The sequence below is a fragment of the Phyllosticta capitalensis genome (genome assembly GCF_038381095.1).
Source record: "Phyllosticta capitalensis strain CBS 128856 chromosome Unknown BKA78scaffold_1, whole genome shotgun sequence".
Classification (NCBI taxonomy): Eukaryota; Fungi; Ascomycota; class Dothideomycetes; order Botryosphaeriales; family Phyllostictaceae; genus Phyllosticta; species Phyllosticta capitalensis.
In genome coordinates, this window is record NW_027117439.1 from 1,233,835 (window position 1) to 1,257,895 (window position 24,061).

General features: G+C 52.9%; 8 protein-coding genes across 8 annotated transcripts; 5 read left to right on the forward strand and 3 right to left on the reverse strand.

The window, feature by feature from the left end:
- Window positions 1–1,383: 1,383 nt before the first annotated feature.
- On the reverse strand, window positions 1,384–2,617 carry BKA78DRAFT_301930 (uncharacterized protein). The gene is made up of 3 exons (XM_066887397.1): window positions 2,290–2,617; window positions 2,004–2,190; window positions 1,384–1,950 (listed from the first exon to the last, which is right to left on the reverse strand). The coding sequence occupies exons 1-3, from the start codon at window positions 2,587–2,589 to the stop codon at window positions 1,667–1,669; spliced, it is 771 nt and encodes a 256-aa protein (XP_066749098.1). The 5' UTR covers window positions 2,590–2,617; the 3' UTR covers window positions 1,384–1,666.
- Window positions 2,618–2,765: 148 nt separating this feature from the next.
- Window positions 2,766–3,714, forward strand: BKA78DRAFT_291117 (uncharacterized protein; the record flags this gene model as incomplete). Its single annotated transcript, XM_066885843.1, has 2 exons — window positions 2,766–3,110; window positions 3,166–3,714. The coding sequence occupies 2 exons, from the start codon at window positions 2,766–2,768 to the stop codon at window positions 3,712–3,714; spliced, it is 894 nt and encodes a 297-aa protein (XP_066749099.1).
- A 267-nt stretch (window positions 3,715–3,981) lies between these two features.
- BKA78DRAFT_301932 (uncharacterized protein) lies at window positions 3,982–6,644 on the reverse strand. Its single transcript, XM_066887398.1, has 5 exons — window positions 6,372–6,644; window positions 6,112–6,281; window positions 5,885–6,014; window positions 5,468–5,836; window positions 3,982–5,412 (listed from the first exon to the last, which is right to left on the reverse strand). Exons 1-5 carry the CDS (start codon window positions 6,597–6,599, stop codon window positions 4,480–4,482), a joined length of 1,830 nt encoding a protein of 609 aa, XP_066749100.1. The 5' UTR covers window positions 6,600–6,644; the 3' UTR covers window positions 3,982–4,479.
- Window positions 6,645–8,075: 1,431 nt separating this feature from the next.
- On the forward strand, window positions 8,076–9,508 carry BKA78DRAFT_348517 (60S ribosomal uL2 domain-containing protein; the record flags this gene model as incomplete). Its single annotated transcript, XM_066890650.1, has 4 exons — window positions 8,076–8,128; window positions 8,667–9,175; window positions 9,229–9,314; window positions 9,371–9,508. The coding sequence occupies 4 exons, from the start codon at window positions 8,076–8,078 to the stop codon at window positions 9,506–9,508; spliced, it is 786 nt and encodes a 261-aa protein (XP_066749101.1).
- A 686-nt stretch (window positions 9,509–10,194) lies between these two features.
- BKA78DRAFT_8236 (uncharacterized protein) lies at window positions 10,195–11,310 on the forward strand. The gene is made up of 3 exons (XM_066893802.1): window positions 10,195–10,554; window positions 10,611–10,778; window positions 10,829–11,310. Exons 1-3 carry the CDS (start codon window positions 10,431–10,433, stop codon window positions 11,227–11,229), a joined length of 693 nt encoding a protein of 230 aa, XP_066749102.1. The 5' UTR covers window positions 10,195–10,430; the 3' UTR covers window positions 11,230–11,310.
- A 1,640-nt stretch (window positions 11,311–12,950) lies between these two features.
- Window positions 12,951–17,128, forward strand: BKA78DRAFT_243589 (SNF2 family N-terminal domain-containing protein; the record flags this gene model as incomplete). The annotated part of the gene is made up of 2 exons (XM_066883963.1): window positions 12,951–13,028; window positions 13,085–17,128. 2 exons carry the CDS (start codon window positions 12,951–12,953, stop codon window positions 17,126–17,128), a joined length of 4,122 nt encoding a protein of 1,373 aa, XP_066749103.1.
- A 959-nt stretch (window positions 17,129–18,087) lies between these two features.
- On the reverse strand, window positions 18,088–19,796 carry BKA78DRAFT_291122 (uncharacterized protein; the record flags this gene model as incomplete). Its single annotated transcript, XM_066885844.1, has 2 exons — window positions 18,088–19,353; window positions 19,410–19,796. The coding sequence occupies 2 exons, from the start codon at window positions 19,794–19,796 to the stop codon at window positions 18,088–18,090; spliced, it is 1,653 nt and encodes a 550-aa protein (XP_066749104.1).
- A 249-nt stretch (window positions 19,797–20,045) lies between these two features.
- BKA78DRAFT_8318 (uncharacterized protein) lies at window positions 20,046–23,473 on the forward strand. The gene is made up of 4 exons (XM_066893823.1): window positions 20,046–20,409; window positions 20,456–21,134; window positions 21,184–23,208; window positions 23,261–23,473. Exons 1-3 carry the CDS (start codon window positions 20,109–20,111, stop codon window positions 23,030–23,032), a joined length of 2,829 nt encoding a protein of 942 aa, XP_066749105.1. The 5' UTR covers window positions 20,046–20,108; the 3' UTR covers window positions 23,033–23,208; window positions 23,261–23,473.
- The last annotated feature ends 588 nt before the right edge of the window (window positions 23,474–24,061 follow it).

Sequence of the window (24,061 nt, forward strand, 5' to 3'; positions counted from 1 at the left end):
CCAAGGAAAGAGCGAGCCAGCGAGGGTGAGGAAGCTCTACAGCGAAGGAAAGTCGTCGAAAGACAGGCGCGATGGAGTGGTGCAGACGAAAAAAGACAAGGAAAGATGGTTCGACGTGACGAGTAGACGTTGTAGTCAGTGACGTCAGCCATGCGAATTCGGGCGCTACGGGAGAGTCCGTCGTCTTGACGGCAAGATGCCGCTCACAAACCATCCATCTCGCATTAGCCTCTTGCGATTCCATCATTCAAGCGACCTCGCATGAAACCGTCATAATCCAAACCAGTCGGTGGCAAGCTGACATGGAGCGCAAGACACGACAATGGTCGTCGAGCCGTGCCGCGCGAGAGAAACCGCCATGTCTCAACACCAAGCCCAGAACCACGGATCTCACCATGCCATCATCGCGACGCCGCCCGCCGGATGCCCTATCGACCAGAGCGGTCCAGATGCAGCCACCACGGTGCGGTAGCCGCAATCAAGTCAGGCTCGGCTCTCCTTTTGCCTTGTCGACGGCGCAGAGGGTGAAAATGGCAGGCAAAAAGAGAGAGCCAAGCGCAGGCCAAGGCCGCTACATGGCCAAGAGTCCTAGCGTAGACGATTGAAGTTGTATGCAGCTTGACCTGGAGGGTATCGCGTAGGGCCACTCGTGGCGCCCTTGCTTGCCTGAGGACCGTGCGTGGAGCCGTTGTGATGTGTGCGACGTCTGTTTGTTTATCCCGGCCTTTGTTCTGGCAAGCGAGGAATGAAAGACCCTGATGTGCTGTCGGTTTGGGCGTGCTAGATCGAATTCGGTACTCATGGATGCATTTTCCACCAGTATTTTTTCGGCTTTAGTCCCGAGATACATGCTTCATATATCGGTGTGACGATTGATTGCTTGAGAATTTGGACTCATGTCAAGCCGAAGCTCCCCTACTAAGATGCCCGGCATGCAATGAACCGAAGTCATGAGCTGGTGTAACTGCCCTCCAATTGAGCCCTTGACCATGAACCGGTTTCCCCTATTTGCTTCAATTCGACGGAGATCAAAAGAATCCCCTCGGTGGTCCAACAATGAAGAATAGGCAAAAATCCATAAGCCGTTCGTTTCCTTTGGGTAGATAGTCCGCAAGACCCTAGTAGGGCGAGTCCTCCCCAGTACCGAATTTCGGCAACAAGTGCGAACCCGAGGCTGGACTAACCAGTCTCCGAGGCCATTTTTGAAGCTAGCAGTTCACCAAACAAAAGCCAACCTTGTCAAGATGCGTAATTATGAGACGTGAGGTGTCCAAATTCGTGTATCCGCTTACTGTTGCGCTGGTCTTTGACTAGTGAGGTGGGCCAACAAGTCGAAGGCACAAGGAATATAGAAACGGCAAAACGGTGGAATATGCACCGGGGACCGCATCGCATTTTGAAAGTCTGATTTGATTTTGATTTTCGTCGTTCCTTGGATCTGCTCCAGTGAGGCGTCACTCCACTGCAGCCCCGACAGGACAAGCGAAGTATCCTGTACTTGATGTCGCCCTCCGATTCTTCAAGTTGATCCAACTCCTAAGAATAGATCTTGGGAGTATTCTCGCCGTCATAGCCTGACAGGGTCAATACGTATGATGGGTCTCGTGTCCATCTATCGACGCTTGATGGCGGAGTCCTGGTCCCACCTATCCCACTTTGTCGCTCGTTATTGCTTGGAGTTCCACGCAATGCAGTCAGCAAACTTTACGCTACTACCACCAAAAATGTCCAGCGCGCTTCCAATCGTCAAGTCGACCTTGCCGTTGCTGAGTTCTTTGACCGTGTCGAGATCCTCGAGACTTCTACCCCCACCCGCATACGTCACGGGAATGGAGCACCACTCGGCAAGCTTGCGGACGAGTTCATGGTCAATTCCTTGCTGCAGACCCTCATTTTCGGCGGCATGGATCAGGAATTCGCAGCAGAAAGGCTCCAGGAGCGAAATGGACTCTAAACTCTGTGTCAGGCGCGCCGACTTTTGGAAAACCTGGAGGCTGGCGTACCTTGGTTGAGCTCCATGTCTGTGATTGTCTGCCATTTATTCATGGCAACGAACCAAGTTTCTCCCTTGCGTCGGCAGCTGAGGTCGATGACGAGCTTGTCCTTGTCACCGCCCAGCGCGGACAAAACAGCCTCGAGGCGCTCGCGGGAGAACTTTCCAGAGGGGAAGAGGTACGAGGTGATGATTACCTACTATCCTCCCGTTAGTTCTCAGCACGCATTTGCAAAGATAGCTCCCCCAGAAACAGCAGTATTGTCATTCCACGATGAAATATGTACAGTACCCACCTTCTCTGCACCCTTCTCTATCCACTTTGCAGCATTTTGGTCTGTGATACCGCCGCCAACCTGCAACCCTTGTGGCCAAGCCTGGACAGCCTCCGTAGCAGCGTCTTCATTTCCCGGACCAAGCATGATGACATGCGCGCCCGTCAACCCATTGTCCTTGTACAGCTTCGCATAGTGCCCCGCGGGCAGCTCCGAGACATAGTTGGTCTTGAGGTCGGACGAGGTCGTCGTGAGGGTTCCGCCGACAATCTGCTTCACGGAGCCGGAGTGGAGGTCGATGCAGGGTCGGAATTTGGTCATGGCGAATGACGGGAAGGAATCAATGGCGTGTAGAGTCAAAGAGACAGCTCAGTTGCGGAGTTGCGTCGGAGGTGACGAGACAAAATACTGCCGACTCTCACCGCCAACGTTGCGCTTCTGGTCCAACCCAAGAAATATTTCCAACCTTTTGAACTCGTAACCACACCACATTCATCATGGGTCTCGCGATTGGCAAGCGGAAGCGCACAGCAACCAAGGTGCCGCCCGCGAAAAAGCGCGTCAAATCGCCCTCGCCGGAGCCGTCTGACTCGGAAGACCTCCGCGATGCCTTCCGCCGCGCCTTCGAGGCCAAATTCAAGCCGCTCGAAGGCGTGAGCAAACCCGAGACCAAGGAGCCAGAGCCGGCAGACGAAAGCGAGAGTGAAGAAGAAAATGAAGAAGAAGACTCCGAATTGGAAGGAATTTCGGGAGACGAGAAAGGGAATCAGGTCGAAGTTGTCGAGGTGTCTGGGCCTCGGTACAACGAGCGCGCAAGCAAAAGCGAGCTGAAGGCATTCATGGTGGGTTTCCACGTAGATTGGTGCCTACAATACAGCTATCTGACTTGCCGTCTAGTCCTCGAAACCGCCTTCATCGGCCGCCGCTGCCTCCAAATCCACCGCAGGCAAAGCCTCCGCGAAAGACGACCACCCCTCAGACGACGAGACCGAATCCGCCAACCTGAAGAATGACCTCGCGCTGCAGCGGCTGCTCAAAGAATCGCACCTCCTCGACGCCTCCTCCAGCTCCATGCTGGATGGTCCTACGGGCAAGAACCGCCTCAAGGCACTGGACCTGCGCTTCCAGTCGCTGGGCTCCAAAAACTCCGTGCTTGCGCAGGAAAAAATGCCAATGTCGCATAGAAAGGGCATGGCGTCAAAGGCAAAGGGACGTGAGCAGAAACGTAGACAAGACGCCAGGGAGAATGGTATCATTTTGGAGAAGGAGAAGAGGGAGATTTCAACGGAGAAGAAGCGCGAGAGGGGTGTTGGTGGTCCAGCTGTCGGCAAGTTTAGGGGTGGCACGCTCAACTTGAGCCGCAAGGATATAGCGGACATTGTGGATGGAGGAGGCAAGACGGGCGGCAAAGGCAAAGGCAAAGGTAAAAAGGGAAAGCGGAGGTAGAAGTCTCGAGTAGCTGTCTTGTGGGTGAGTTGTGGTTTGAGTCTTAGGCCTGATACCCCTCTACGATTCTGGTTTGTGGGGATGCTTTTTCGAGTTGATACTTAGGGGAGGATCAAAAAATAGACAACCAAACCATGGACCAAATTCTGATTCATTGAAAATATTCAATTACCAGAGAAGATCCGTACCTTCACAAGCCGGGTCAATACAATTTGTTCTCCAGTCAGCGTCATTCCTGTGTGCCAACAATGACGAAGCCACCGTGTGTCCCTAGGTAGACTTGAAAGTGCAGACAATGCCCGAATGGCTTCTCATGCTGTAGAGCGCTCCCAACTCGCCGCTCACATCAAAATAATTCTGCGCGCATTCAAAAAGTACAAACTGCTTTTGACTCCAGAGGTCTATCGGGTATTGCTAGCATACGTAGAGTCAATCCGCATCCGATTTCTCCCACCCCCCAATCACTTGGCAGCACTCGCTCACAACACACGCTGCCCAGCCCAATCCATCTATGTTTTGCTCAAAGGCGCGCTTGGTCTGCCAATCTTGGTTGCAGACCATCCAGTCGTAGCACGCTCTCTTCGTTACGCCGAAACTAAAGTAGACCTAAGAATCCACATGAATCTTTCAAGCAAGGCAACCCCATCCATTCGCCATTCCAGTTTAAAATACAAGCAGCAGAAGAGCCTTCACCATTTGGAAAATCCTTTACGAGACTCGGAAGGTTCGCGGAGCCCAATGCGAGTAAGGGCGCGAGAAGCCCTCCTATGGCGCGTCTGTCATTGCGGCGTCCTGAGATTGGACCTGCACCTGTGGACGGTGCTGCGGAACTGATGGGACGTGCGAAGGCTGGGGAGGGACGCCATTGCCCTTTGGTTCCGTAGCAGGTGTCACCGCGTGCTCCACGGAGCCGTTCAATTCGGGCTCAGGTTTGGTGTTGATGGATGACGGGGGAGAGGGCAGTTTGGCGGCGGGCTGCGCTGCTTTCTCGAGACCAATCGGAGCTGTAGCTGGAGCGGTTTTCTCCTCTTCCTTTAGCCCATCGACCGGGGCAGGACTACTTGGACCGGCCGGAGGGCTGCTAGCAGCAGCCAGGCGAAGCTTGTCGATGCGAAGCGTGACAACAAGGCTTCCCTTTTGCTTGGAGTCGATTTCGTCTTCGAATTCGTCCTCGCTCATATTATCAGAGTCCTCGACGTCGTCGTTGAGCTGTGGGTAGTCGTCTTCGTCATCACCACCCTCCCAATCATCAACTTCGTCTTCATCATCCATCTCATCAATGCTGTTGTACCCTTCAATGTGCTTGCGGCTGCTGCGCTGAGGCAAAGCTCCATTTCGAGCAGCAGCTCGACCCGCCCTCGTTGATCGGCCATTAGGCTCGTCTGTTCCAGACCTCTCGTAGTCTGCGCTGCCAGGGGTATCACGTTCTTGTCCGACCAAGAGGGATTCGCCGTAAAGACCACCGAGGCGTGATCTCACTTGGCGACCGCTGGCGGTAACGGTTGGCCTCGACTCCGTGGGCGTGCCGCGACGGGTCGAACGACGGGTCGAAAGCGCATCGGATGCTTCGTCCTCCTCTTCTGAAAAAGTGTACCTCATGCGCTTGCCTCGAGTGCGACCTTCGTAGAGGGAAAAGCCAGGCTCGGGACGGGCAAACTGGGCCTTGCGAGCCATTCTATACTCACGTCTCTTGCGTTTCTGTTGTGTGGGTTTAGTACATGTCGATAGTAAGCAGCTGCAACAGGCGCCTTACCTCCTCTGTAGCCTCAAAACGAGGGATTGCAGCGAAGATTTTGTCACTCATCCGGCGCGAAGCTTGAGAGGTTTCCTCCGCAAGCTTGTTGCCAATGACTCTGAGCTCGTCAATCGTACCAGCAATGCTCCACCAGGTTGTGTTCGCCTTGCCAGGCTTGCTTTCCCGATACAAACGGAAAGCAGTATCATCTTTGCCTTCAATCAACCAGTATCGGCGCTTCTCTCCATCGACACCCCATGGTTGAACGGACAGTGGTTGATTCAGATCATCGTCGTGGCGCGACTGTTTGTAGGATTCTTTGATCATGGCGTTGACAGCTTCCGATCCGTGGAGACTCCACAAGATGATGGCCCTCATGACGGACAACTTTGGACTAGTCAGCATAACCAACGAGCCTGTGGCTTGTGTACTTACCCGCATCGGCGTCGTCATGGAATTGAATGAGCGCCCACCAGAAAGAGGATTGATGCCCCGCCAAGCCCGCGGCCACTGGCTTCTGTATGTGGACATGGCATCTTCGAGCGCGCGACCGTAGTGACCCTTCCTGTCTACATATCAGCGACGTTCCTTCACCTCTTGCCTTGAGCAACTATTCGATCTGGCGACGCGATGTTGTGGCAGTCCGCAAGCTGGGAACGTACTCGACGGGCTTTTTGCGGTTCAAAGCGAGACCCAGCAGGGCGCAAAGAAGGCCCTCTACCTGGGGCGAAGGAATCGGGTCGACGATGCCCCTCTCGATGTCTTGAGGTCCCATCTGCGGACACTTGGGGGGAAACACATCATTGAAGCGCGAACGGAACATTACAATAAACTGTGATGCGGTATATGAGGTTAGCTGAAGTCCGGCCCATCACGACGCGTTTCTCGCGTCAATACGTGTCAAATCGCGCTCCGCACTTACAGCGATATCTGAATTGTCTGCAAGAGACTCCTCATGGGGTGGCGATGGCGGACGCTTCCTCTGAGTAGGCGGGCTCGTTGGTGGTTGCGCGTCGGCGACGACGCCCTTCTTTCGCTTCTTCCCGTTGGACTTCTTGAGGAATTTGTCGAGCGGACCGACAGCAGGCTGAGGCTCTTCATCGCTCGGAGGAGGCGACGAAAGAACCGACGACAGTTCTGAATCGCTCATGGTGGGTGGTGTTGTGGAGGGAAGCAAGATGTGAGAGTCGGTGGTTGTGGAGGTAAGGATGAGGTCGGCTTTGAGCACAAGTCGAGAACGCACCAGGCTAATTGGAGCACCACACGCCAGCGATAAGATTACATGATTGGCTTCTGGGTCCCAAGGCTTGAGCATATGGAAAGCACGCATGTAAATTGACGTGTCGTTCGGGCTCACTCTATCCATTATGTCCGATCAAGACGATGTAGTCTACATTTGCGCCATGGCATAGTGCATTTCATCCCAACGCTTTCTCTTGAGGCAGCCTTAGCGCTAGAAGTGTTCATGTAACCGGCATTTTTGTGTGCCTCCAGAGATTCCACGTCCGCCGCGCATAACGAGCCCAAATCTCCATCCCTTCCCTCCATGAAATACACCGGGGTTCTTTGCGCACCAAGCAAAGGTTGTGGCGATGGTGTTCTATCGCTGGAGCTCATGAAGAACGAGCGGTATCGCCTGGCGCCCAGTAGCCGAGCGCCCAAGATCCAACAGTGGTACTAGCGGCTGTCGCTCGGCGGAAGACTTGCGCCAACTTTTGCAACTTCAAAAGTTTTGAAGCTTTTGATGCTGACCCTGCCTTCAAGTTGCAGGAGCAAGCTCTAGTTTGCCCGGATCCGATGAGGAATTTGACAGGGGATTTGTAGTTGAGCTCTTTCTTCGCATGGAGCTTGTCGGCATAAAGCTTAACGCACCACGGCTAGGTATCCGTTGTAGGGCACTGGAAAGTGAGCGCAACGAATTCTGCATTTCGAAGAAGTCGAAGTCGGGAGTAGAAGGGGTCGATTTGTGTACAGATCCTGCGCATCTACGCCCACAGCCACTCTGGCCGCAGTATCCAACGGCATCACTCCTCGACCACGTGAATGTTGTTGGTTTTGGAAACGCTGAAAGGCTCTACTTGACCTGTCTTGACCGGCGATGAGCGGGCGGAAAGATTTGACGATCCTGGAGAATCTGGTGGTCTTGGGCCCCCTCGGCAAAATTGCGACCGAGTTTCGTTCCACAAACGCTTGCCGCAGAAGTCCTCATCCTGCACTAGACACGCACGAGGAGTTTCCAAATGGCATCTGAGAGTCCCGGAAAGAAAAGCAGCGAATCTTTCAGACTCTCGAGAAAACTGTGGTTTGATTTGAAGGAAATGCAGAATTACTACGAATGGAGAATCCAACGACAAAAAGAAGACATGGCGGAGGGTTAGCTGAAAGACAGATCGCCAGATTAGGAGGTCTGTCAATGATTCGAAAGCGTTATGGTGTTCTGCAGGGGTGACATGGGACGGTGTTGCAGGCGGTCCAGCACTGCAATTCGATGCCCGACTTGGAGGATTTCCGCGACCCTGGTGCGCAGACTTCAACCCATCGATTCTGAATTCGCCCAAGCTCTTTCCGAACGACACAATCTAGCTTCTACGCACCACTTTGCCGTTGCTGATGACTAGTGGCTGTCATGTCACGGGGAGACATGGCCAAGTCGAATGTACAATATGGATGCAAAACCAGGTAAGTTTCTGCGTTTGCGAGGCGTTGAGCAAATGAGCTGCGCGATGATGGCGTGGTTGGCGTTGGGTGGAAGAAAAACGTTGGAGATGGGGCAAGTGGAGGTTGACGGTGGCCCAGGTAGGTGCCGTCGGATGAGGTAAGTCAGCACGGGCCACGTCGCTTGACCTCCCGGGCTAGCATCGCACCCACACAATCGAAATCTTGTTCGCTCGCAGGACGACTTTCTGGAACTCGACGCACGACAACACCACCAGCAAAGATGGTCAGTAACGCCCCTCGCCCCGAACGCTACGCACATTGGACTCTTCACACCTGATGGAACTGGCTGTCTGGACTCGGATTCAAGGCAATGGAACGGGTGTCCCGGGCAGCGCGGTCGCTCAGCGTGTGGAGATCCTCTGAGGCCAACGAATAATCTCAAGATGAGCGCAGAACATTGTCTGACAGTCTACAGGGTCGCGTTATCAGGAACCAGAGGAAGGGGTATGCTACCGACCGGACGAGGCATCGAAAAACGAAATCGCTAACGTATACAAAGCCGCGGCTCCATCTTCACGGCCCACACCCGCCTGAACAAGGCCCCTGCGAAGTTCCGCAACTACGACTACGCTGAGCGCCATGGTTACATGCGCGGTGTTGTCAAGGAAATCATCCACGACCCCGGCCGTGGTGCTCCTCTCGCCAAGGTCGTCTTCCGCGACCCCTACAAGTACAGGCTCAACACCGAGACCTTCATCGCCAACGAGGGCATGTACACTGGCCAGTTCATCTACGCCGGCAAGAACGCCAGCTTGACGATCGGCAACGTTCTCCCTCTCGGCTCCGTCCCCGAGGGTACCGTTGTCAGCAACGTCGAGGAGAAGATGGGCGACCGCGGTGCGCTCGGCAGGACCTCTGGCAACTACGTCACCGTCATTGGCCACAACCCCGACGAGGGCAAGACCCGCATCAAGCTTCCTTCCGGTGCCAAGAAGGTCGTCAAGAGCTCCGTCCGTGGTATGGTCGGTATCGTCGCTGGTGGTGGCAGGACGGACAAGCCCATGCTGAGTACGTGCACGAGGAAAAATTTGGGGTTTGGATGGGGCTAACAACTGGAACAGAGGCCTCGCGCGCCAAGCACAAGTTCGCCGTCAAGCGCAACTCGTGGCCCAAGACCCGTGGTGTTGCCATGAACCCCGTTGATCACGTAAGTTGGACCGGATTTTTAGCTAGGAACCAGGAAGCTGACGAGCATCTGTACAGCCTCACGGTGGTGGTAACCACCAGCACATTGGTAAGGCGTCTACCATCTCCCGCTTCGCCGCACAGGGACAGAAGGCCGGTCTCATTGCCGCCAGGAGAACCGGTCTCCTCCGCGGTACCCAGAAGACGAAGGACTAGATTTGAGGGTAGCACATGGGTTCGGGTGTTCTTTTGCTGCGGGTTCGGATTTCCTGGGGGCTTCTTTTACCCTTACGTACCGGGAAATAAAAATCATGGTTCACACGAGCTTTTTGCCCAGTGTCGGCACAGCCATCAAGTGCCGCGCAAGAGAGAGGAGCGGGAGGAATGGGCCGCGGGCGGTGGTGTGCGCGCGTGCAGCAGTTCCAGATGCAGAAGCAAGCAAGAAGGCAAACAGATCAGCTTGTGCAGTAATCTACGAGTGGTCCAAAAATAACGATGCCCAAAAGGGCTGGTTTGTGCAGTAGATGAGACTTGAGGGGATTCATGTCAATCCGGTGTAAAGGCGTTTCAGATGGGGGATTGGCAGGCGACGCGCCGTGGCCCCCCTGCTGGAAGTGGTGAGAGGGACGAATCGAGGGGCGTGTAGGGGCAGGGCGAGTCTCCATACCTTACGACACTGGCTGCCAAGCCACGCTTGCTCGAGCCAGATGACACCGTGAGCGAACGCGCGGTTGACCAGGCCCTTGCTCCTGATCGGCTCGGCGTGGGAGGTCCAACGTGCAGAGTGCAGCGCAGTGGTGGGCGACTGGCCGTGGCATTTATCCTGGCCGCCAACCGCAGTCTTCCGGAGAGGTTAAACCAAAACCTAACTTCTGCTCCTCTCGCCACTTCCTTTTTTGCTCCATCCACGTTCGTTCTTCTCCATCCACCTTCTCTTCTCGCTCTTTGCCCGTCGTTCGTCAAAGCATCTGAAACTCGCGCATCGACATCTTTCCACGCTGCGCATAGTCCGCCCGCCGAAGCTCCAGCAGGCCACCGGTGGTAGCGAGCCCAAGAGTCCGCCCAACTCTCCCACGTGTACCGTTTTCTACTCCTCTCCTTCAGCGTTTACTGCTTTTGTCGACACAACACCGCCACGATGATGAACAAAAAACTCGACCGCTTCAAGCAATGGGCCGGCGAGCGCATGGGCGCCGAGGCCAAGACAAACACCTCCGATAACTTCAAGGCCCTGGAACAGGAGATGACTGTCAGGTCCGATGGTAACGCTCTCCCAGTGCCGCGGCGCGGCATTGATGCTGATGTTTAATTTGTTTAGGCATGGACAAGATGCACAAGTCGATGACCAGCTTCGTCAAGTGGTTGTCGAAGCGCAATGACGGCGAAGACAAGGAAAAGTACACTCCCGCGGCCTATCTTGGTTACACCATGATTAGCCACGGCGAGGACTTTGATCCCGACTCCGAGTACGGCGGATGCTTGTCCGGTAAGTCTCGCCCCGCTCCAATCGCACGAACAGCGCTCAACGTCACTTAGCTTTCGGCCGCGCCCACGAGCGAATTGCACGCACCCAAGAGACTTTCCTCGCCGATGCGACGTCCAGCTGGCTCGAGTGTCTAGAGCGCAACCTTGCTCAGATGAAAGAATACAATGCGGCGCGCAAGAAGCTGGAACAGCGCCGTCTGGCTTACGATGCCGCCCTTGCCAAGATGCAAAAGGCCAAGAAGGAGGACTTCAGAGTGGAGGAAGAGCTCCGAACGCAAAAGGTCAAGTATGAGGAAGCTAGTGAGGATGTCTACCGTCGCATGGAAGACGTCAAGGAGTCTGAAAGAGAAAGCGTGGACGACTTGACCGCGTTCCTGGAGGCCGAACTGGCTTACCATGACAAATGTCGGGAGGTTCTCATGAACCTGAAGCGCGACTGGCCTGGAAGGTGAGTTTTGCGATTTAAATTTTGGAAACAAAACACGGCTTGACACTTGCTAACATATTGCAGGATTGCTGGATCTTCGGGACAGAGCCGCCGCGGTCCCAGGTCTCGGTCAAACACTGCGCACTCTTACTCTGACCGTTTCAACACTGTCGAAGAAGAGCCACCAATGCCCGAGCCAAGGCTGACGATTCCTAAGCTGGGCGCCAGAGGTGCCTCTCCTGGGGGACGCGACTTTTCTGCTGGCACCGAATCGCCCAGGCGTCCTTCTGTCAATCGTACGAGTACAATCGGCACGTTTGAGGGACCACGCTCTGCGCGTGTAGACGATTCTCCAAACGGCATGCCTCGACTCTCTCGCGTGCCCACTGATTCGTCGACCATAGCAGCGAGTCGCAACCAATTGCGGCCCGTCCGGAGCCGCAACGATGAGTACGAAGAAGAGTACAACCGCAACTCGAGCCGAATCTCTGTCAGGGACCGATCCGTATCTCCCGCGCCTTCTCAAGGAAGTCTGCCTTCACGAACTGCAAGCTGGGCCATCAATGATTCCGGCACACCTGGGAAGAAGGGCCCGCCGCCACCACCACCTTCCAGATCGAAGAAGCCGCCTCCGCCTCCACCTCCGATGAAGAGGGTCATTTGAGGCACAAGACTGATGCGTGAAACTGCTGAAATATGCGAAAAGTCACAGTGGAAAGTCAGTTTGTGTTGGAGGAACAACGGCGCTGGGAGATGATTGGAAGTGAGAGGGATGGATCGGTTTTGGATGGTTGAAATCATCACGGCCGCAGGACGGTCCCCCGTCAGAGAGCACTTTCTTAATGACCTTGCCCTAATATGGACATGCAGATATGGCATGGTCACATGATCTGCAGCAGACATTGAAGGCGTCCCAAGTTGTAAAATATGTCAAACAGAAGTTGTCGAATGAAAATGTCCCATGGTAGTAATGAAGATGGCATCAGTGACGGGTGGCTAGGTGGCCGGCAACTACTACATGTAGGTAGCGACGTGGTGGAACTCTGATTCCGTTGGGGTCCGTTCGGAGCTTCGGCTTAGTCGCTACCACGACCAAGGCCAGGCGATGAAAAGTGGCCGGATGCTGAGCGTTGGCGAGCACATGCGCGTAGGATGTAAAAATAAATTGTTCGAGAGACGCAACAGCAACAGTGCAGTGAAAAGATGATGTTGTTTTGAGGGCAAATCGGCAACCTGTGCGGGCGGCGGCGGCGGGCAGCTCACGTGCACACCAAGCCCCGTCTCCTACCTGGTAGGTTCTTCGACAGCGCCCGAACCTCACGTCCATCACTTGTCGCATCGCGGGTCTACTCGTCAACCCCATCAAGCCCACCCGAAGTTTATCTCCGCGCATCAACACGACCTCCACGACGCGTGCAGCTTTGCACCGCACGCCCGCGCGTCTCCCTTCCTCCTCCACTCCATCCGCCTTTTTGCCTCCCTCCCTTCGCAGCGACGCGGCAAAACAGCGCTGACGTTCACCTTGGTCTGCGTCCCCGGCACTCGTCTGCTGCCCGCCAAGTCGCAACCAACCTATACTCACGGCGCACGAGGATGAAATAAGTCCTCTATCGCCCCCGCCGTCACACCTCGCATTCACTCTCTCCTTGGCGCCATTGTTCGCGCTGATTGACTGTCGGCGCGTCGTCTGCCTCTGCTACGGACGCGCCCATCTCCAACATGGCTTCAGTGCAACCCACATCCGGCATGCCAGGTCCTGGTCAAGGCGGCGTCATGTCGCTGCCTGCTGGGATCACCAAGGAACAAGTTCAGGCGACGTACCTGGTATGTTGCTGGACCCAATCCTCAAGCCTCGGACTCGAGCTAACTTTTCTATCTAGAAATACCAGCAAATGAAGCAGAACAATGTCCGACCAGACGACCCCGAGTTCATCAAACTGCGAAACATCCTTCAAGCCGTTTCACAGCAGTCAAAAATTCAGCAGCAAAAGAGGGCGTACATGGAAAGACAGCAGCAAATGATGCAGCAACAACAAAATTGCACACCCCATGCGGCCAACGGCGCCCAGGCTTCTTCCACGCCATCTGCGAATGGCTCAACAAGTGCCACTGCTGCGTCAGGGTCCAATGACAACAGCATGAACCACACCCCGCGGCAGGCTGGATCAGAAGGAAGGCCTGCCCAAGGCACCTCTGGCGCAATGATCAATGGTTTCACACCACAGCAGGCTCAAATGCTCAAGCAACAGGTTGAGATATTCAAGCGTCTGTCAAAGGCCTCTCCTCTCACGCCCGACATGCAACAAGCGCTTTTCCCTTCAAAGCAGGCCACAAAATCCCCAACTCCGGCAGAGGCTGTTGCGGCGGCAGGGCAGGCGTTGGAAAAGACAACAGAGAATGCCGAAAAGGAAGAGGATCATGCTCACAAGGGTTTCAAGACTTTTACGGACCCATTCTCTCTCTTCGACCCGACCATCAGCTACTCCAACCACACGCTCCGCGAAAAAAGGCCCATCGTTCCAAGCATCATGCCCGTCGGCGTCGATGTCGACAAGCTCCGCGAAGAGCGGGAAATCATTCTCTACAACCGCATCCAATCACGGAAAGAAGAACTCGAGTCGCTGCCAGCGAACGTGGGCATCTGGGACACGAGCAAATCCGACACTCCAAGTGATGAACATGCCAAGAACCTGAAGCTCAAGGCCTTGATCGAGTACAAGAAACTCTGCCTGCTACCTAAGCAGTCTCAACTTCGGAGGGAAATTGGAAAAGCAATGCAGTATGCTGACAACCTCGCCATGACTGCCAACCGGTCCATGTACCGAAGAGTCAAGAAGCAATCGTTACGAGAAGCTCGCATCACCGAGAAGTTGGAGAAGCAACAGCGGGATGCTCGCGAGAGCAAAGAGAAGAAGGAGCAGAACGACCAGCTCAAGGCGGTCATACTGCGTGGCGAAGAAATTTCCAAGGCAGCGCACAACCAGAGGCATAGACTGCAGCGCCTGGGTCGGACAATGCTCCAGACTCATCAAAACATTGAAAAGGAAGAGCAGAAGCGCGTTGAGCGGACGGCCAAGCAGCGTCTACAGGCTTTGAAGGCCAACGACGAGGAAACCTACCTCAAGTTGCTTGGCCAGGCAAAGGACACTCGTATTTCTCACCTGCTCAAGCAGACGGACGGCTTCCTGGGCCAGCTTGCTGCTTCGGTCAAGGAACAGCAACGAAGCGCCGCGAATCGCTATGGCGGAGACGTCAGCGACATCTCAGAGGACGACGATGATCTGGACGATGACGATCCGCAAAAGAGATCCAACAAGATTGACTACTACGAGGTTGCCCATCGCATCAAGGAAGAAGTTACCGAGCAGTCGTCGAATCTTGTTGGTGGAACGCTCAAGGAGTACCAGCTCAAGGGTCTGCAGTGGATGATTTCGCTTTACAACAACAATCTCAATGGAATCCTCGCCGACGAAATGGGTCTCGGCAAGACTATCCAGACCATTTCGCTCATCACGTACCTCATCGAGAAGAAACAACAGCCGGGTCCTTTTCTGGTGATAGTGCCACTATCGACGTTGACCAACTGGAACAATGAGTTTGAGAAGTGGGCACCAAGCGTCAAGCGTATCGTCTACAAGGGTCCGCCAGCGCAGCGGCGAGTACAGCAGCAGCAGATTCGCTGGGGCAACTTCCAGGTCCTTCTCACCACCTACGAATTCATCATCAAGGACCGCCCGATTCTCAGCAAGATCAAGTGGCTGCACATGATTGTTGACGAAGGTCACCGCATGAAGAATGCCAACTCGAAGTTGAGCAGCACCATTACGCAGTACTACACGACCCGCTACCGTCTCATTCTCACTGGCACGCCGCTGCAAAACAACCTCCCGGAGCTGTGGGCGCTGCTCAACTTTGTTTTGCCAACCATCTTCAAATCTGTCAAATCTTTTGATGAATGGTTCAACACACCGTTTGCCAACACAGGTGGTCAAGACAAGATGGAGCTCTCCGAAGAAGAACAGCTGCTTGTTATTCGTCGTCTTCACAAGGTGCTTCGTCCGTTCTTGCTCCGTCGTCTCAAGAAGGACGTCGAAAAGGACCTGCCGGACAAGCAGGAGCGCGTTATCAAGTGTACCTTTTCCGCGCTCCAGGCCAAGCTGTACAAGCAGCTCGTCAACCACAACCGTCTCATGGTCAGCGATGGCAAGGGCGGCAAGACGGGTATGCGCGGTCTTAGCAACATGCTCATGCAGTTGCGCAAACTCTGTAACCATCCATTCGTCTTTGAGGAGGTTGAGGACCAAGTCAATCCCGGCCGCGGCACCAACGACCTCATCTGGAGAACGGCTGGCAAGTTTGAGCTTCTCGACAGGATATTACCCAAGTTCAAGGCGACCGGACACAGAGTCTTGATGTTCTTCCAGATGACGCAAATCATGAACATCATGGAAGACTTTTTGCGTCTGCGAGGGCTGCAATACCTGCGACTTGATGGTTCGACCAAGTCTGACGATCGCTCGGAGCTTCTGAGGTTGTTCAATGCTCCTGACTCGCCCTACTTTTGCTTCTTGTTGTCCACGCGTGCTGGTGGTCTTGGACTGAATTTGCAGTCTGCGGATACCGTCATCATTTACGACTCGGACTGGAACCCGCATCAAGATTTGCAAGCTCAAGATCGTGCTCATCGTATCGGACAAAAGAACGAAGTCAGAATCTTGCGTCTCATTTCATCCAATTCGGTCGAGGAAAAGATTTTGGAGCGCGCCAACTTCAAGCTTGATATGGATGGCAAGGTCATTCAAGCGGGTAAATTCGACAACAAGTCAACGAACGAAGAACGTGATGCCATGCTCAGAATCATGTTGGAAAGCGCCGAAGCTGCCGACAACCTCGAGCAGGCGGAAATGGACGATGAGGATCTCAACGTGATTATGATGAGGAGCGACAATGAGCTCGATGTCTTCCGAAAAATCGACGAGCAACGCGCCAAAGAGGACATGTTTGGTCCGGACAGGCAGTTTCCCCGTCTCCTTTGCGAAGCCGAGCTGCCCGAAATCTACGTCAATGACGACAACCCAGTCGTGGAGGAGCTCGAGGAAACCACTGGTCGTGGTGCTCGCGAGAGAAGACAGGTCAAGTACGACGACGGTCTCACTGAAGAGCAATGGTTGGAGGCTGTCGACAACGACGATGATACGATTGAAGCAGCGATTGCTCGCAAAGAGGCATCCAAGGTGCGGCGCGCAAACAACAAGGCCAGGCGCTTGGGCGACGAAGTCGAGTCACCTGCCGCTTCCCGGGAAAGTTCTGAAGAGCCCCAGCCCCCGAAGAAGCGCGGGCGCAAACCCAAGGCCCCCGAGAAACGTAAAGCGGATGAAGCGTCCCTCGACGGCGATGTCACGCCTGCTCCACGCAAGCGCGGTCGTCAAGCCAAGGTTACCGAGACTCTTTCTCAGGATGATCGGCAAGCGCTTCAAAAAATTCTCAACAACGTTTATGAAGCGTTGAATGACCTTGAGGAGCCGCCGGCGCCAGGAGAAGACATTCCAGCGCGTGGCATCATCGATCCCTTCATCGAGCTCCCCGACCGCTCGTTATACCCTGACTACTACAAACTCATTCCCACTCCAATATGCATGGATCAGATTAAGAAGAAGATCAACAAGAAGGAGTATCAGAACACAAAGCAGTTCAGGGCCGACATGGCCACGCTGTGCCAAAACTGCCGCACGTTCAACGAGGACACCAGTATACTCTACTCGGATGCCAACTTGATTGAGGAGACGTGCATCAAGAAGCTCATGGAGGAGACGGCCGATTACCCGCAGTTCCAAGACTTTGAGGACAATGGCCCCAGCGCCAGGCCTAGCACAGGCCCAGTCAGCAGTGTGGGCACGCCTTTGGCGAGCGGAGGCCGTAAGTAGACATGTCGTCAGCGCCCCATGGGCAAAGTTAACAAATTCGCCAGGTTGAGATTAGATTTCCTTACGATCCGATGGAGTTTTATGAGAATGCACGGATTTCACGTCCCGTCCTACCGAAGACTTCCTCGCCTGCACAAGGCCCATACCAAACCAAAACCACCAATGACAGGCAATGCTACAAAAAAACAAACTCTACAGCATGCGCTCCCTCGGCGTAATGCTGGGCAATCAGGGGAGGGAAGTGAAAGAGCGCGGTCGGGCGGACGGACGGATTGGACTGAAACCACAATGGGTACTGCTATACTATTACAACAACAAGGCGCAACAAGAGACACATGGCGGGTGGGGTCGGCGATTGGTCCGATTGATTGCAAGCTCTCCCAGTTGCATTCTCACTTGTTTCTTCCTTTTTCGTCTTCTTTTGATTCAAAGAGACCAAACCGGCGTTTTTGTGAGCTTGCTTGGGAGTGAGTGGTTACTTCTTTTTTTCAGCCTCTTCTATTCTGACAACTCAATCCATCGACAATGGTACTCATCTTTATTGTTCTCTCTGTTCACGTGTGGGCAGACTACGATGATGGCAACGGGAGTCGGTCTTGTGGCGACCTTTTCTGGGTCCTTTCTGGGTTGATGTGCCGCGGCGCGGCTGTGATTGCCTGAGAGCTTTGTATGTGGGACTTGAAGGTCAGGGCGAGCATCGACGGATGACTGGTGCAGGCTGTGGCTGTATTTCTATGAGCTGAATGTGTAAGTGAGTTTCCTGAACCAGGGATCGTTGATCAGATGCAGTGGAAGTGACGAACGGCGCTACGGCGCTACACTGATATTGTCGTTGTTTGAAGAATGCGGACGAAGAATGCATTTCAACAAGACAAACGTGGACCGTCAAAGCACATGGGTTGGCGCAATCTTAATGGACTTTTCTGCGGTTTGCATTCGCTATGCTTCATTGGATATCCCTAGAATGACCTCAGGCTGGAAATGCTCTTCCGCGGCGTCTCGAGACACGACACAACATTGACGTAGAACATTTTGCAGAAGTCCTCCCTCTCGAAGCCAATACGACGACAGTCAAAGGAGCAAAAAATGCAGCGTCGGACTGCATTGCCGCATTCCTCGCCCACCTTGTCGGATACCAAGTCAATCACTCTCTCGAGAGCTTCTATAGGGTCTCCGCCGCCTAGGTTCCGGTTCAGCACTTCTTCGAAGGACTCTCCGAGATATATCTCCGTCAGTAAGACGCCGAGGCTGAAAAGTGCCTTGTTTCGGGGTTGGTATGCTGTTGCAGACAAGTTCACACCGCCATTGGAGGATTTTGCTGATTCTTGCTTCCAGATGTAGGGGTTGGCGAACTCGGCCGTGTCTCCGGACTTTAAGAACAGGATGTCATCTTTTCCCCAGTAGGAGTCAATCCAAGGGGTGTCGTGCAGTCCCAACATCGAATTCGCGACGGCAATAGCCAGGTCGACCTTAACATCTATGTCAAAGCCCGGAAGGGCACGATTTGGCGCGAGGACCTCTTGCAGTGACACAAGCGAGGTGGGATTCCGCAGTTTCGCAACGGTGCTTGGATGGAAGAGTCCGTGTTTTCGATTGAAGTCGTCGAGTAAGTAGCCCACGCATGGACCTTGTCGCGGTTGTTTGAACTTGCAAAGAGCTTCGCAAATGTTGACAATCGGTTGTAATCCAGGGGCGTTGTGTGGTCCTCGAAGCACCGCCGGCTTTGGCTCAGGAGTGACGAACTGGATTCGCCCTTTCCCCTTTACCGTGCAAGGATGTGTTTGATCTGGCTTAGAGTGCCCACCATCTTCGAGTGGCTCAATCTCAGCAGCCTCCATGCCCCACGGCATCCTCGACTTCTCGTTTGTGCATGAGAAGAGCAAGCCAAATCGAACGATTCCACGCACTTTGTTCAAATCCTCATGTGGCTTATCCAAGCGAATACTTGCGGTATGGACGTTGTTACATGTGCAGTTGAAGCATTTCTGTATAAGCGAGTGGATGGCGGAGGCATATTTCTGGATTTTCCGAAAGTCTGGCAGCTTCGAGTACACGCCATATCTTTCCTGTGCCTGCTCATGCCGGAGGCTTTGATCGACTAACTGACTGAGAGTTGTGTTGTGTCGGTACACAGTTTTCATCAACTCGTCATACTCGGATTTCTGCAATGTGAATTTGAGGCGCTGATATTCTCTCCGGAATTTCTGGGAAACGTCTACCTGCACCTATAGGGATGGTCAGAACGTTGGTACAGGCTGGCTGCTTGCCATCGGGAACTTACATGATATGTGGAGTCGAGCTTCAATTTGTTGGCGATCTCTTTGACCACCTCGCCCATTCGAATCATTGTTGCCACGAATTCCTGGTGAGAGCGGCCGAGCCTCTTCTTAACGGCAGGTTTGAGATCATGTCTCTCCCACAATCTGCCATCCATATCTTGTAAGAGTCCAGCTATGTCACCTGGGTGAGCGATTCCCCCAAGCAACTCCTCGCATGTATTTTGACATATGACGTATTGAGTTCGCAGCTCGAGGGAGAGGTCTCTTAATGGTTCCTCGTAAAAGATGAATCTTTTGACGGTTGTCGCGCCATCCGCGTATTGTTTCATGGCTTCGATGATGAGCGGTAAAGCCCCTAGAACGAGCCCTGCGATCTCGATTCCAGACATGATGAACAAGCTGACGAGTTTTGTAGCTACTAAGACGCGTTTTCAAGGCCTTCTCGCTATGTTGAAGAGAGCTCCTCGTCAAAAGACTCGTGCAAGGCTAAGGCTGGGTCAACTAAGATTTGGGGGCCTCTGCAAGAGACCCACTTGAACAGCTACAATTGGTGCACATCACTATCAGCCTTGCAACCATATCAGCTTAGGTGGGGTCAGCTGGACAACAACTTCAGATTCTGTGGCCCTGCCGACCGAGTCGAGTTCTCATCTACCTCCCAACAGACCCTCAGCATCGTCACATCCAAAATTCGTCCAGTGATGAATTCGCTAGAGAACAAAGAAAAACCTCGACTCTTTCCGATAGCTGAGAAGGTCCGAAAATGCTTGGAGTCCTTTCGTGTTTTCAGTCAAAATGCGCTATGTCCGGCAGTAGATGACGTTGGGAGCATAAGCGCATCTGAGGTTTCTGATGCCACAGACCGATTCCGAATCTGGGCAGGAAACATTGGAGCGCATCGCAAAGACCGCGGCTCACTCGACTACCGCTTGAGAGATGCATCGCACATTCAGAGTGGTGTTTTGGATCTCCTCAATTCTCTGTTGAACAAAACAGAAAAGGGCAAGTTCACATACCAAGCTGATTTTCGTTGACTGACAAATCCAAGCCTCTGCAATACTACAAGGACATCGAACTCCATTCGAGAAACTTGCGCTGGAATCTGACTCCGATTCTGACACCAGTCTCGAGTTTGACGAGACAACCTATCCTGGTGGCAATGAGCCGCCACACGAGGAGACTGAGCTTGGACAATTGATGAAAGGTGTTAAACAGAGCATTACTGACCTCCTCAGGATCTCTATGGTGATCAGAAAACCGGCTGCTCATGACCACTTTGCACATTTCAACCAAGTCCCAACGTCTCACTTTGAAGTGTTCGACTTGCGACACATTCAAGACAAGTTCCCCAAAGCATCTCCAATTCTTGTTGAACGACTGGCAAAAGCAACATCCTCGCGCCGCAACTACTTAAAATACCGAGAAGATCGACAAATCAACCTGTCAGCTGGAATCGAAAACTTTGAAAGCCTTGATAGCTCGAGTCGACCACCACCAAGCATTGTGGCGACATCGCTGAATACAGTTGTCAAGAATAGGACACAACTGGATGATGACGCCTATTCGGACGCAGGAGCAACAGAAACTTCTTTCGCTTCCTCGTTCCAGGGCGAGCTTAACAATGAATTGAAACTTCCACGGATACCAAAGGAGGGTCGCGTCGGTGCCCCTTTCCAGTGTCCCCTTTGTTTCGGCATAATTTCAGCAAAGACCGAAAATGCTTGGAAGTAAGTAGAGAAACTATGTCTTTAACGAAGTACATACTGATGGAAACAGGAAACATGTGTCTAGGGATCTCACACCTTATGTGTGCACATTTGATTCCTGTAGCATTCCATTTCGACGATTTGAGAAGCGCCGTGACTGGTTTGAACATGAATTGAGCCATAGATCTAGCTGGAAATGTCCTCAGAACTGCGGCAAAGTCTTTGGAACGCAGGAAGAGCTATCAGAGCATCTCAAGGAACATCCTGGGACATCCTCAGCCTTCTCAAGAGCTTTTCAAGTGAGGCCAGAAGCTATATCTTGTGTTGAATGCCCTTTGTGTAAGAAAGAGCTTCGCCTGTCTCAGTTGCAGTCCCATCTTGGAGAGCACCAGCAACAGCTCGCTCTTTTTGCGCTTCCACTTCAGATCAAGCATTCCGAGAACGACGAGGACTTTGATGAAGATTCCGAAACTCCTGAAGAGGATATGTCAGTCACAGGAAATGAATCCGATGCCGAGGCTTCAGAAAACGAAGAGGAAGAGGAAGAGGATGAACTTGTCAATGATGCCACCGCAAGGAGCCTACCTGATCTTGGAGAACACCTGATCGGTGAGCCTGATAGTCTGGAAGACACACCGTACCGAGGAGAACGTACACAAGCGTCGGGATCGATCACTCCCGTCTACTTTCAATGCGCGTTTGAATTTATGGGCTGCCCGTATGTGGTCACCCAATCAAACGAGCGAGAGTGGAAGAAACATGTATTGAGTCACTTTCTCAACCATAAGCCGCCGCGTCACGTCGCGTGCCCGTTCCCGGGGTGTGACTGGGGATGGGAGGACGAAGACGACAGCCGCTCCTGGGATATCCGTATGAACCACGTCGCAGCCCATCATCGCGCAGGCCAGCGACTCGAACGTTCTCCAGAGGCCAGAAATTTTGATTCAAATTTGATACGCTACCTCTGGCAGAAGCGCATTATCAGCGACGCAGAATATGAGGATTTGGCGATGGGCAAAAAGCTGCCTTATCCGGAACCGAGGAAAGGGGAAAATAACGAAGAAGGTAGATCAGCCACAAAGAAAGCAGAAACAATCGTTTCGGACAGTCCGTCGCTAGATAGCCTGCCGGAAACCACGAACGAGCCCGTTTCCGACAAGATCAAGTGTGTTTGTGGCTATGGGCTTGATGATGGAAGTAGCGTTCTTTGCGAGATTTGTCAAACCTGGCAGCATGTGCTGTGCTTTTATGACAACGAGGGTCAGGTACCACAAAAACATGAGTGCGTCGACTGTCATCCACGGCCCCTCGAGCAAAATCGTATCGAAGAACGACGAAATGCATTCAGGGACATGCTGAAAGAAGACTCCGAACAAGACTCCTCCGAAGAATCCTCCGATCGTCTAGAGCATGAACGCAGATCCAAGCAAATCAAGAATGAGGCCATTTTCAAGGAAAACGAGAGGATCGAAAAAGGAGAGGACATTGAAGGGAGGAGCGCGCAACTTCTAGCGTGGAAAATGGAGGAGGAGGAAAATGTGCAAAAGGCAGCAGCTGCTGCAGGACAAGCTGAGAAGGAGCAGGAAGAAGAATTTGAAACAGAGGTCGCGCGTCAGGATGAGGACGACGCCGATGAAAGACAGCATATCCGGCTGTACCAAAGGGATAGGGAACATCCACTAGAAGCTGGCTCGGACTCGGAAGAATCAAAGCTCGAAACGAGACGACCGCTACCTATTGATACTTCGGTTCCAGTCTTGAACCTTCCAACCGTCATTCGCGACGCTCACCTTACAGCCGGGGACATATCGTGTGATGACGAGCGCAGAAGAGAGGAAGAATGGGGCAAGGACGAATTCCACGAAAGATATGTCAGAAATCTGAAAAGACAGGGTCAGAAATCTGAACAGGCGGGGTAAGAAATCCCATCGCCAAAAAATGAAGCAGGTCGAGGAGATTGGCGCACAGAGGAGCGAGCCAGGAAAGCTAGAGAACAACTTGAGAGGGAAAGTTTGGGGAGAGAAGGGCCTAAGAATGAGCCTGATACGAGCTATGATTACGAAATAGCTATGTCAGAGTCTTTTGAAAATAGATGGTGAGGGTGATATTGGTTGATTCTTGGAGTCGAGTAGCTAATTGGCGGCCAGGGCTGACTAATCTCGGTGGCTACCCTCTACTGTTGCGCAGTCCAAAACTGTAACACAGAGCGTGAAAGGATTCGCGAAAAAGGAGGCACGCCAGTAGACCAAAGGCAAGAATCTACTGGCTAGGAGCCCAGATAAGTACAATGCACCTATAGGACCTTTTCCTATAAAAGTATTTACTGTAGCTTACTCTTCTACCTATACTTCCTCCTAAGCCAATAAATACATTAAGAAGCTTAGAGAGTAGGAGTGCTGCCAGACCACCAATGAATGCTTGGATAGGGATTTCTTGAGCTAAATAAGCTATTAGTCTAGATCTGAGCCATCGAGACTTATGTCTATAAAGGAAAGTAAAGGAGATGTAGCCCTCCTATAGGCTGTAGAGGCAGTAGCTGAAGTGGAAGCGTGTGTGAAGAAGATAAAGCTGGATATACATCCTAATAGTAAAGGTCACCTGGGCTAAATTAGGAGGTAGCCTAAAGCCTAAGGAGAGGCTAGGGATGATACTTAAAAGAGGAGGGTTTATATTTTCAATCCGTAACCTGATTTGGAACTATTAGAACTAGTAGATAGAGGGTTGAAGTTAGGAGAATAATCTTAAATAATCAAGGGGAGATTAAATGAAGCCGAGGTGAATTACTTATAATGATTGCTCGCATGAAGTCCGGATTCCGGAAATGAGCTGATGCACGTAAATTGGGGGGAAGAGTATGAATTGAGCTCATTAGACGGCGCATGGAACTCCAAATGCTTAAGGTCAAGGTCAAGGAAAATGCGCCCATCATGAGGAAAGAAGATTGGAGG